Raw genomic sequence first — 12,363 nt, 5'->3', positions numbered from 1 at the left:
AGGGAAAAACCCAACTAAACTATATATTATACTAAAATGGTTAAAATTGCAATCTCTTTGCCCATATAGTTAGATAGTAGAGAGATGGAGGTGGTGTTTGATAAAAATACTAGGCTATTACTTGAATCCCACATCAATTTTACTTAAAAAAACACTTACATGCAATTAATTTTTTTTTAAAATCAACTTAAAAATTAATTTGATAATGAATGTTTTTGTTAGATTAATTTGATAATGATTTTTTAACTTTGAGAATCCATCCAAATTGCTTTAAAAAATCAAGAAAAAAGGCTTGTCAGTCTAGACAGTTAAAGAAAAACAAAATCTAGCTCTCATTTGGTAATAAATATGATTGATGCAACTTCAACACATAATAAATGAAATATTTTGTTTATAAAAAGAACAAAATATTTTAATTATTATTTTGTGATTGGTAAGATGTTAGTTTATATTTATAAAACTTATATGTGTGTGTGTTTCTCAAAAAAAATAGTCACATTGTTTAAAAGAGTATGTTGTGTGTAGTATAATTTACCCCCATCATCCCTTAAAAATTACCATGACTTTTAAGTGAAGTTGTAATATGCTTTTATATTAGAACTCCTTTTCCTTTCCCTCTCTTTTCAGTCTTTTGTGTGTGAGTGGTTGTAAAAAAAAAAAAAAAAGCCTCTAGAAACTAAAGTGAGAGGCAAGTTTGTAATTGTAACATCCAATTAAGCTATGCCAAAAGGAGGCTTATTAAATTGGGTGTAGGGTGGTCCACTCCAGATTCAAAGACTCAAGGCACAATAGCCCATACAATCCCAGCTTCTAAAAATAAAATCACAAAGACAAGTTTCAGCAAAAGTAGCATAGAACAGAAAAGTGGCAACATGACCCTTATTATTAAAAATACCATTAATCCTTATTATTCAGAAAAATATAATATCATTAATCCTATCACAACTAGACCTGTCACACCCAGACATCATCGTCATAGGCAAAACAAGCCAAGCACTTCCATTTCTCTAACGTATCTCTCTTCCTCCACTTGCATTTCTAACAGGTCTCAATCTCACTCATCCCCGCCACTTCGATCTCGTATCTCTGCTCTTTGCTTCTCCTCTAACCCTGGTAATATACCCTTTTCCCAAATACTCAAATAACACAGACACACATATCTAACTGTATGTGTTTTGATTTTGAGTTATTTCATATGGGTCTTTATTTGTTTTTAAGATTGTTTTGTATATATCTTGGATTTATGCTGCTAAAGCTGGTGTCTTGGGATGAGGGTCATTGTGGAAATTTTCATGTAGTTGAGATGAGGTTTTGGTTTTCTTGATCTGTGAATCTTACAGGAAAATAGTGCTGGCTTGATCTGTAAAGGTTTTATATTGTGTAAGGGAAATTGTATTGTGGATTGAAATTTGTGATTTTTGTACATTTTCATTTGGGATTTCTTATCTGACTATAAAATTCTTGACCATTCCTATAATATATGTGCCCTTTATTGCTCATTTATTTAATAGCAGTAAATCTTGCTTATTAAATTATGCTTGTTATGTTCTCCTGGTCTCGTTGTTCATTCTTAAGAAAGCTTGGCTTTTAATTATATGGAATTTAAATTAACCCCATTAAAAAAGAAGAAGGTATTGTTGGTGGGGATTTATTGGAAATGATGCAAAGAGAACACCTTTGAGGCGTTATTTTTAAGACTATGTCAATTCATTCAAAAAAATTGTGGACCTATAGATTCCATGAACTTTGGAATTTATCCAAAAAAAAAAAAAAAATTCAACTTGGAATGATTATCAAACGTGTGAAATTTTTACAGCTGTATAAGTGTTTCCTAAAAGCCAACAATGTAGAAATTTGTAGCACTTTGGTCCAGCCTGATACATCATCACAATGTTGCTAATTGAGTTTGTTTCTAAAATTTTAACCCTATAACTGTTAACATTAATTTGACAGCCAATTCTGCATTTCTTGTGGATTGTTTTTGTTCTTAGAGTTGATACTCATGGACATAGCTCTAAATATTATACATGTTTGATCACTTGCTTTAATTATACTTTCAGCTTTCTTCAATGGACGAAATCTTCAGGTCCATGCTTTTAAAAGAAACCAAATTCTTGTAGCTCCTCTATTCATTGTATATTTATCCTTTATTCCGTTAGTTTAGTGACGGAACTTATTGACTGTGATCATTGGGGGACATTATTTCTCCACAATGTTGCATGGTTTTATACTAACCATGATTGCAGACCAGAAATAACAAATATTTTTCCTACTTAAGATCATTTAGTTCTACGAATACATCTCTCCAAAGCTTTGCTTACAAAATTTTCATCTTACGATGGCTCTCAAGAGTTTGGTTAATAATTCACTGTCAGTATCCAATGACTTGCTGTAATCTATTGATGACTTACAAGATAGTCTGTTAGATCAATGAGTAGGATTTACCTCTGAAACTTCCTAGAAGAACATAGCATTTTAAGCTACATTTGGATACTGATGATTGCGTTTCACGTCTGCATTTTTGCTTTTTTTTTTTTTTGACCCGCACACTGTTCATGGAAAATGAACAGTGCATTAAGGCAAGTGTACAGTGCTGAACAGTGTTTTCAGCAGTGAATAGTAACCCAATTTTTTTTTTTTTTTTATTGTTTTCAGCAATAAGTTTTTAGTTTTCAATAAAATAAGCAGTATCCAAACACACACTTAAATGAAGTTTTCTCAGCTTCAATCCTCATTCTCCATGATAAGTCTTTGCTGGGTTGTCAAGAAGAGTAAAAACCTGCATATCGTTATTTATTAGAGATTTGCTTGAGACCCTTTTGCAATAGTGGAGCACTGGGAGCAATAATGTTTCTTTGTTATGTAGTGGTTATTTTCATATAGTCCAAAGACTCCAAACAGCTCTAGTGGTGGATCCTCTCATGGGTCATGGACATACACTAAGCAAGTGATTGCTGAGTTAGTTGTTTCTCTTCTTAAACACACACGTTTTTGTTATATCTAGTCTATAAATGCTAAAATGCATACATACATGTATTATTTTTATGGTTTTGACCAGATGCTATATTGAAATCCTTATTTTACTTGAAATGTTACAAGCAAATTGTTTTGTGCTCATGTATTTCGATTTTCTTACTTAAAAGCAATTGTCTTCAGTTGCAGATATGGATGGTGGTGCAGGCCCAAGTTTGTTTCCATTGCACAGATGCAAAACTCTTCACCTGGTTGGTATCCAAATTTGTTTTCAAATTAGTTTCCAAGTCCATCATGGATTTGAAGCTTCTATACATTTTGTCTGAAGGACATTCAAGATTGCCTTCTTTCTTGGCTTTTGCTCGCAACTCAAGGCATTGTGGTCTTTTAAAACCATACATCCAGGTGAGGCATGCGCAAGGGATCCACAATGTCGAGGGAGATAAGAACTACAAGGCATACTTGTCTCCAGAATACTTTGATGCACACCTTACGCCACTAGGCTGGCAACAGGTATAAAGCAAGCCATTAAACGTTTAAATTCCATAAAAATAGCTGTACCATAATTTTTTTCTTGTTTGAAAGAATGTAATACCCCCATGAGAATAATATTGCATTAGTACTCTTGCTACTATTACAGGTTGATAATCTGCGAAAGCATGTTCATGCCAGTGGGCTTTCCAAGCGGGTTGATTTAGTTATTACATCCCCATTGATAAGGTATTGACATCAGCATTTTGTACACATATTGGATCTTGATAAGCTTTTGTTGCTATATTTTCCACGTCTGTGTACTGTATCAATTAAAAAAAATTGCCACTTCTATAATATTAGAGTCATGCTTTTCTGATTAGTGTGGACAGAATTATTTTATTTGAAATGATGTCTAGTGATTTCATCTGAAGCTAAAAAGTAGATTTTTTTTTTTTTACTTGGATTGAAGTGAAAAAGGTTCTTGAGATACTCTTCTCTTTTCCTGATTGGTTTTGAAAGTTGCACTATAATGTGCTCTTCCAAATTTTAAAGTTCTGGTGATGTTACATACTGCTGGTACAGCTGGAAAGAATTTTTCCATGGTCAAAATGACCGTGGAAAAATGACCACTTATTGGCTTTTATTGTTCAAAAGAGTGATAGACTATGGTCATGTTTGCAACAGATACAAGGCAATACACTTTTGGAAAGAGAATGTGCAGTTACTACACAGGATCTTTGATTCTTTTATGAATTCTACTTGGTGCACTCAAAGTTTTGTACTACTTGTGTACGTACGTGCAAACTTGCAAACATAGTTGTCAGTATCATTCAATACGCGATATGTATCGTATCGTGTACAAAAACTTCCGTATCGTAATGACGTATTGGAAGTGCTCATGAATAGTACAATGTAATGGTGCATATTGTATCATAAAATCATAGTATCGTACGATAAATAGATATATGCTTTAAAATGAGTTGTTTTGTTAAAATTTGTGCTTTTATTTGAATCCAACAACTTGTTAGACTTGTTTTTAACAAAAAAATATTAGGTTAATTTAGCCCAATAAAATAACATATCCATAAGTTTTTTTTTTTCCCCTCTTTCTTCTTCAAAATTTGACAATATAATTATTTTTTAATTTTGTCGTTATTGTTTCAATGAAGAAATAAATTTGCAAAATGATGAACATGATGATAACATTGACTTAGATGGAGTTGATTAGGCAAGATGATGAAAATAAATTATTATTTTGGGTCATTTGTCATGTATTATCACTTTTGAGTTTAATAAATTTGAATGTGTATGTTATAAACACATGTTAATTTGATTTATTTAGTTAACTTGTTAAATATTATAAAATAAGTTTGGAATATATTCCAAATTTATAATTTGAAAAAATAAATAAAAAATCAATTCACAATACGATTCACATTTGACAACTATGCTTGCAAATTTGCATTTGCACATGCTAATATTGTTTTAATCCTGGTCTAATAGTGGATGTGCCTAGAAACTCTTATCAATGTGATGGGGTGGAAGTCTGTGTGTACATTGTCAGGCTTCAATGATATTTTTATTTTTCCTCAAGCTCATGAATGGTTTCACAAGAAAATCTCTAGGGTAGATTTCTTGAGGAGATGGATTATTCGGATAACTCTACTTAATTCAGCATTCAGAGTTTCCTTGAAAATGCAGAACCTGTTATTCATAAAATCAGTCCATAAGTGATTCATTAGTTACTTACATTTATGATCATTATCCTGGCATGATCTAAATTTGTTGTAGTTAAAGTGTTTGATGTAAATACTTTGGAATTTCAAAGCCTATAAAAGTCTTCTTCTTTTTTTCTTTCTTTTTTTTTTTTTTTTTGCTTCAGCGTTGATGATTCTCATGTGTTAGAATCCTGGGAATTGAAATATACTGTCTTGATGTACATGCAAAACTAGCATGAAATCATATAAATATATCACTTAAACAAATTCCATTATGAGTAATTCCACTTCTGTTGTTTAGATTTGAATACTCCTTGTTCGGCATATTTTTTATATTGAAGCGTAGTTCTTGTAAACAACAATCAAATTGGTCTTTAATGCTCCATTTTAGTTTGGTTTTCAGAAAATGACCATAGTGGCCTTGACATTGACTGCTCACCTTTTTTGTTTAGACTAGCGTCAGTACATGACAGGTCAATTAGAACTTTTTTTCATTTCCTTTTTTTTTTTTTTTTTTTTTTTTTTTTTTTTTTTGGGGGGGGGGGGGGTTGGGGGGCAGTAAAAGCAATGACTTTAATATATCACTGACAAGTCTTGTGAGGTTGATAGAGTTGGGGATTTGCAATTTTTTTTGCTGTCCTCCTGAAGAGTAGTGGTTCTTGCAATGTTGTCATCAAACAACTAAATATGTAATGATTTCTGATAAATTACAAATCAACAGGCCAATGAATTCTAGTTAAGATGGCACCTCCTCCCATTGTAAGAGCAAGGCGAGGGTCAAGTTGTTGTTTCAAGATGCACTTGGTGTGTGTGTAACTTACCAATAAAAGAAAGTGCAATTTAATCCATAGGACCAGAGAGGAAAACCTAAGGATATTGTGTTGCACCTCCTTGTCTAATGGATAATGTTAATTTGTGAGTTCTGATTGAGCTTGAAACTTTTATACTCTTGGCTATACAATTGAACATAGCATTCTATATGAAAATTATGCTATACAATTTAACATAGCATAATATATGAAAGTTATGCTATTCAATTGAACATAACATGCTCTTTTAGAAGCTTTTTGATCTTGGGATTGCATTTTATTCTTGTGAGATCCTTACATTTTATTGATTATTGTTCCCATTCAAAAGCTGGAGGCCATTTAGCAGATTGCCAAAAAAATTCCTGTTTCTATGTCAAAATCAAAGGCAATTGAGAGAAGTATAACATCATATAAATCTTGCTGGATTTATATAGCATATTTAGTTTATGGAAGTTCAATAAGCTTGTGGGTACCGTTTGAGCAGTTTGAGATTTAGTCTGTTTAAAAGTCATTTATCTCTACAGTAGCATTCAAGTGGAGTTTGTTCATCTTTAGTTGCAGAGCTCATTAACTCCACGGGTAGCATAATTGGCTAGGACTACATCTCATGAAGCAGATCTCCCTTGTTCGAATCTACCCTTCCCTCTTCCTTTGGGGCCAAACTTATCAAAAAAAAGGAAAGTTGGAGAGGGCATTATTTGGTCATAAATTATTTCCAGCAAACATAGAAGCTACTGGAGTAATTTATTATAATTTGAGTTGCAAAGATGTAATATCAGATAATTTTCAAGTTAAGTTGAAACAAACTTCATTGGATGTGTAAAAATATGGTGGCATTTTGTCTGTTCTCCTTTTGGAAGATGAATTTGTTTCATGTAGTTGTTATTTGCCCTGGGAAGACATGCTTCAATTATTAATGTTGCAAAATTTTGCTTATGGTTACTTGATTATAGGACCATACAAACTGCTGTTGGAGTATTTGGTGGTGAGGGCTATACAGATGGGATGGATGTATTGCCTCTAATGGTGGCAAATGCAGGAAACAGTAGTCGTGCTGCAATCTCAAGTCTTAACTGCCCACCAGTCATAGCAGTAGAACTTTGTCGAGAACATTTGGTATGTCTTGTGAAAATAAGATATTTTTATTTCTTGCATTTACACATGCATCCCGTTGGGGGAAAGTGTATCATATTGTTGAGAGCTAATGAGTATAAAATCAAGCTCATGCCTACAAGATTTCTGTTAAACCTAGTGAGTATAAAAATCTTCAAGCTCTCTATGGAATAAATTCAGTGATTTCATAGGGAAGAGAGTCAGCCATTCCATTTGCACGTTGATGGTTTCAGAATTGGTCTGTAGTAATTTTTTGTTTTAGTTGGCTTGGTTTTTTTTTTTTTTATAAATTTTAATTGCACAAATTTTAAAATTCTCTAATTCAAATTGACGCTGAGACCATTGATGGAAAATGTTCCATTCATTTCTATTAGACCAGAAATTTTTAATAATTGTGATGAGTTTGGTGCATATTAATTGTTGCTGCATTCCTCTTTCCTTTAAGTGTTATCCGGTAATTTAGTTTCTTGACATCTAAAGGTATTTTTGGTTTGTATATATCTGGCTGCAGGGAGTTCACCCTTGTGATAAAAGGAGGAACATCAGTGAATATCAGTTCCTTTTTCCTGCAGTTGATTTCTCATTGGTAAGAACTTAGATATCTAAATAGATCTAGAAACAGCTGGCGGTTATAATTTCATTGAGGATGCTTTTATCTTTTGCTGGCAGTACAATTTCAGGCGAAAATTAGTTGTTTCCTTTGGTTCTATAGTGAATAAAATTTATTATTACTATTATTTTGCAGATGGAAAGTGATGAGGATATATTATGGAAGGCTGATATTAGAGAGACGACGGAGGAAGTTGCAGCTAGGGGGTTGAAGTTCATGAACTGGTGACAAGCTTGTTTACTTATAGTTAGGCCCTAACATTCATTCAAACAGTAACTTATTGAAACTGCAACCACTTGTTACTTGGAAGTTGGACTTCCTATTGTTCTATTGTGGTATCTTACATTTCCCTACTCCCTGGAAAGGACACATGATGCATCAATTAATATCCTGTGACTAACATGGTGTTCAATGTGCTGTCTTCAAATCTAACTTATAACCTTTTGAAGCACAAGGTTCATTTTAATTCATCACATGCTCATTGGTATTGCTAGCTTTGATCCTTTATTTCTCAACATACGATGAACTTTCCAGCTTATCGATCCTTTCAAGATCCCATCTTTCACAAGGACATAATAACTTTTGAGTGCTCTTCATGTTTCTCATAATTTGTATAGAACATAAATCTAAAGAGCCAATAGGTCCCAAGAAGTATGAAAAGTTAGAAAGCTTTGATTGATTTCCTCAATATTTTCTCTTAGTTGTTTTCATTATTTAGGTATTGTAAGCATATATGGTTATTCAATTTGACTGATCATAAGTGGAACCTCTGATTTTCTGTAAAATTGTTTCTCAGGTTGTGGACACGGCCAGAGAAGGAGATTGCAATTGTTACCCACAGTGGATTCTTGTTTCACACGCTAAGTTCATTTGGAAATGACTGTCACCCCTTGGTGAAGAAAGAGATATGCAAACAGTAATTATCCATTATGCCTTTCATTTATTTGAAGAATATGTTGACTCAATCTTTAAACATGAATCATCAGCTTAGTAGATAAGGATGCTCCTTTCAGGGTAACCCTGTTTTCTCCTAGGTACATAAGATATAATATTCACTACATAAGAGTTTTTGCCTTTCATTTTCCCAATAGGATTGACTGTCTTCTATTTTTGCCCCTCAAGGTTTGAACTTTTAAAATAAAAAAATAATGAAAAGAAAATATTTGAAATATATTTTTCATTTCGCTTTTTATATCATGCTTCATGATCTCTTCTCACTGCATGTCCTTACATGCTGTAACATTTCTATTTTTGCATCCTTGAGCTGTAATGAAATCGTTAATGTATCTTTTCTTAAATAAATCTCTTATAATTTTTTTTTCTTAAATATAGGATTATTACAAGCAAATTACTTCAAATAGAAATTAAATAGGAGCTTGATGTAGAGTTTAATTGACACGTCACTTTCTCCTTTTATCAACTTATTTACGAATAAGAAATAACTATTGCAACATGTACTTGCAGCTTTGCAAATTGTGAGCTTCGGTCTATGGTCATTGTTGATAGAAGGTGAATTTATGAACTCTTCTAAACTGTTGGTGAATTTCTCCTGTTCAGGGTTCTTATGACTTCTCTTGTTTGGCCAGTATGACAGGTTCAGATGCCTCAACAACTAATTATCCAGGAAAGATTCCTGCTGGGCTGGACCGCCCTAGTGATGTTGCAGACGAGAAGAAACTAGAGAAAGAAGGGCCAGATTCTTGATTTACATAGAAAAAAATGTGCCTCAAGGTTCATGTAGCAAGCAAATTGGAACATTCAGTTCCATATACTAAATGCATTCTTTGAAGTTTGGGCTTCTCTTAAACTGCATACCTATTATCCTATGTGTTGTGGTAACATACATTTGAAATTGTTTGTTAGATAAAGGAGGTTTATTTAAGTTCGGCCAATCAAGAAGAGATGGACGAAAATTCAATTTTGAGGGAAAATTATAATGAACTAGATCTTAGGAACAATTTAGTAGAGCTGCAATCTTCTAGTTTTAAGAAGGGGTTTTTTTTTTTTTGATAAGTAAGAAGAGAATATTATTAATAAGAGAAAAGCGAGAAAAATATAAAGAGATCACGGTAGTGAACACAAGAAAAAGGAAACAGAAAGACAAAAGTAGCCCCTAATCTATCCTAATAGATGAAAGAAAATCCGTAAGGGTAGAACAATCCGAGAAACTCCAACATCGAGACCAATCAAAGAGGATCCGCTGTCAAGACTCTAATAACTAAATTATAGTTTTCCCCTTATCCTTAAAAGACCGCTGGTTCTATTTGGTTCAAATAGTCCACATTAAATAGCCTGTGACTAAATTCCAAATATCAGAACTATGCTTCTCAAGCCAATAATACCAACTAAAAATCAAGTCCACAACTGAACTTGGTATGACCCAATCGATTCCAAACAACCGAAGCATATGTATACACAAAGAATGAGCTATCGGACAAAAAAGTAACAGGTGATTCACAGATTTTGCATTACAATAGCACATACAACAACGATTCGTCAAAGGATGACCACGAAACATAAAGTTATCCAAGGTTAGAATCTGACCATGAGTTGCTGTCCACATGGAAAAAGCCACCATTTTAAGAGCTTTAACTTTCCAAATGCCCTTCCAAAGAAAAGTGGAAGGAGCTGCATTTTGAAGCTTAAGATAAAAAGATCGAGTAATAAACTTCCCACTTCCATTAAGATCCCAACTAAGCCTGTCACACCCTCCACCACTAGGAGTTCGGGTATAGATGAAATGAAGAATGGAGTAGGAAGCCGCTAACTCCCATTCATTGAATCCCTTGTAAAATCTTAAACTCCACATTTCGTCATTCTCACCCATAAGAGGGCTTAACACATCCGAAATACAGGCCTCTTTATTGGCTGAACACAGAAATAGCTGAGGATAAAACAATTTAAGAGGAACATCTCCAGTCCACTTATCATGCCACAAAAGGATACGAGAACCATCCCCACCACAAAAGAGACATACTTTACGAAAGTATCCAACCCTTCATTAATACTCCGCCATAACCCACAACCAAGGCTGCCCTTCCCTTAGGCGAGTTAGGCGGTTGCCTAAGGCCCCCAAGTGAAAGGGAGGCCCCAAAATTTTAGAAAATAAGAGGGAGTAGGGGAAAAAAAAATTTAGTTTCAGGGAAGCACCAAAAATCTGACACGGTAAGGAGAAAAAAAAAGAAGGTTTAAGGTGAAGCTGAAGTACAAAATTTTGGCACATCCTTTTAACCAAAAAACAAAATTTTTGGTAAATCAGACAAACCAAAAATCATTCGGATAAATTACAAATCCGGTCTAACACATTAACCACAAAATAATCACAAATCACAACAAATAAAATAACTCAAAACCCTAAAAATTTTACCTTTCTCTAATCCCTGCTCTCCGCCTCTCTCTGTCTCTCATTCTCTTTCTCTTTGATTCTCTTTCTCTCCCCTATTCTCACTAATCTCATCTACTCTCCGACCTTGGCAGCAAGCTTCCTCAGTTCCTCCGGCCTTTCTCTTCCTCTTCCTCAATTCTGTTCAGTTCAGCCGTTCAGCAACTTCCTTCAAGGTTTTTTTTTTTAATTTTTAATTTTTTTTAAAATTTTTAAATAAAGCTTGCTGCTGCGGTGTTGCCTGGGTTTTCTTCTTTTTGGATTTGGGTTAGATCTTAGATAGATAGGATTTTTTATAAAGTTGTGGCCTGTGGGTTTGTCTTTTTGTATTTGGGACCTTGGGTATTGGGTTATAGATAAGTGATAAGTCTGAAACTCTGATAAATTTTTTTTTTTTTTTTTTATAAATTTTTTATGGGAAAATCGTCTGATAAGATTAGATAGGAATATAGGATTAATTTGTTTTGTGTTTTTTTTTTCGTGGGTGGGTCATTTTAATCAGCCTTGTTGTGTTATAGTTGTACTTAAATTTTTGTTATGGTTGTGCTTATTTATTTATTTATTTATTTTTAATCTTGTGTTTTCAGTTTTTATATATATATATATATATATATATATATATATATATATATATATATATATATACTGAATAAGTCTTTATTTATGCAGGTTGAAATTGCTAAAAACTTGTTATTGTTCGGTGAAACTACAACAATACTTTTTATATAAATTAGGTTCTATTTCTCATTTGCTCTACACTTGAAAGTTATTTTTATTTTAGTCTTTATAAATATATTGTTTGATTAGAAATGTCTAATAGGAAATATGCATCTGGATATGAAAAACTTAAAAAAAGAAAAAGAGAAGAAAAATTAATTGAGTCTCAAAAAGGATCAATGGGTAAATTTGTTATTAGTAATAAACAAAATATAACACAAAATTTAGATGAAAATATCACAAATGAGCAAGAAATTTACCAAAAAGAGTTAGAAGATAATGAAATGATACAATTGCAAGATAACAATGATGTTCAATTTTGCAATACAATAAATCTTGATAATGAACTTCAAAATAATTTAGAAGAAAATGAAAATAATGATGAAAATGTCATAAATGAACAAGTTCACCATAATTATGTTCAACTAGAAGAAAATAAAAATAATAATGACATGTTGAATTATATTCCTTCAAATATTTATGATTCAGGTAATTGGAAAAATATTGACACAAAATTAAGAGATTTATTAGTAGAAAGAGGTCCAAATATAATAATATATTATAATA

General features: G+C 32.7%; 1 protein-coding gene across 3 annotated transcripts; it reads left to right on the top strand.

The window, feature by feature from the left end:
- Positions 1 to 840: 840 nt before the first annotated feature.
- On the top strand, positions 841 to 9,579 carry LOC142605360 (phosphoglycerate mutase-like protein 1). Of its 3 annotated transcripts, none has more exons than XM_075776825.1 (10): positions 841 to 1,045; positions 3,157 to 3,224; positions 3,302 to 3,486; positions 3,614 to 3,693; positions 6,928 to 7,090; positions 7,599 to 7,673; positions 7,833 to 7,921; positions 8,494 to 8,613; positions 9,162 to 9,206; positions 9,284 to 9,579. In XM_075776825.1, the coding sequence occupies exons 1-10, from the start codon at positions 873 to 875 to the stop codon at positions 9,399 to 9,401; spliced, it is 1,116 nt and encodes a 371-aa protein (XP_075632940.1). In that variant the 5' UTR covers positions 841 to 872; the 3' UTR covers positions 9,402 to 9,579. The 3 variants fall into 3 exon arrangements, with proteins under 3 accessions (XP_075632940.1, XP_075632938.1, XP_075632939.1); XM_075776823.1 differs by having other exon boundaries at positions 848 to 1,113; positions 3,379 to 3,486; XM_075776824.1 differs by having other exon boundaries at positions 954 to 1,113.
- The last annotated feature ends 2,784 nt before the right edge of the window (positions 9,580 to 12,363 follow it).

Source organism: Castanea sativa, chromosome 7 (genome assembly GCF_040712315.1).
Source record: "Castanea sativa cultivar Marrone di Chiusa Pesio chromosome 7, ASM4071231v1".
Classification (NCBI taxonomy): Eukaryota; Viridiplantae; Streptophyta; class Magnoliopsida; order Fagales; family Fagaceae; genus Castanea; species Castanea sativa.
Note: the sequence above shows the minus strand (reverse complement) of the source record. Positions and strands in the feature narration are given on the sequence as shown.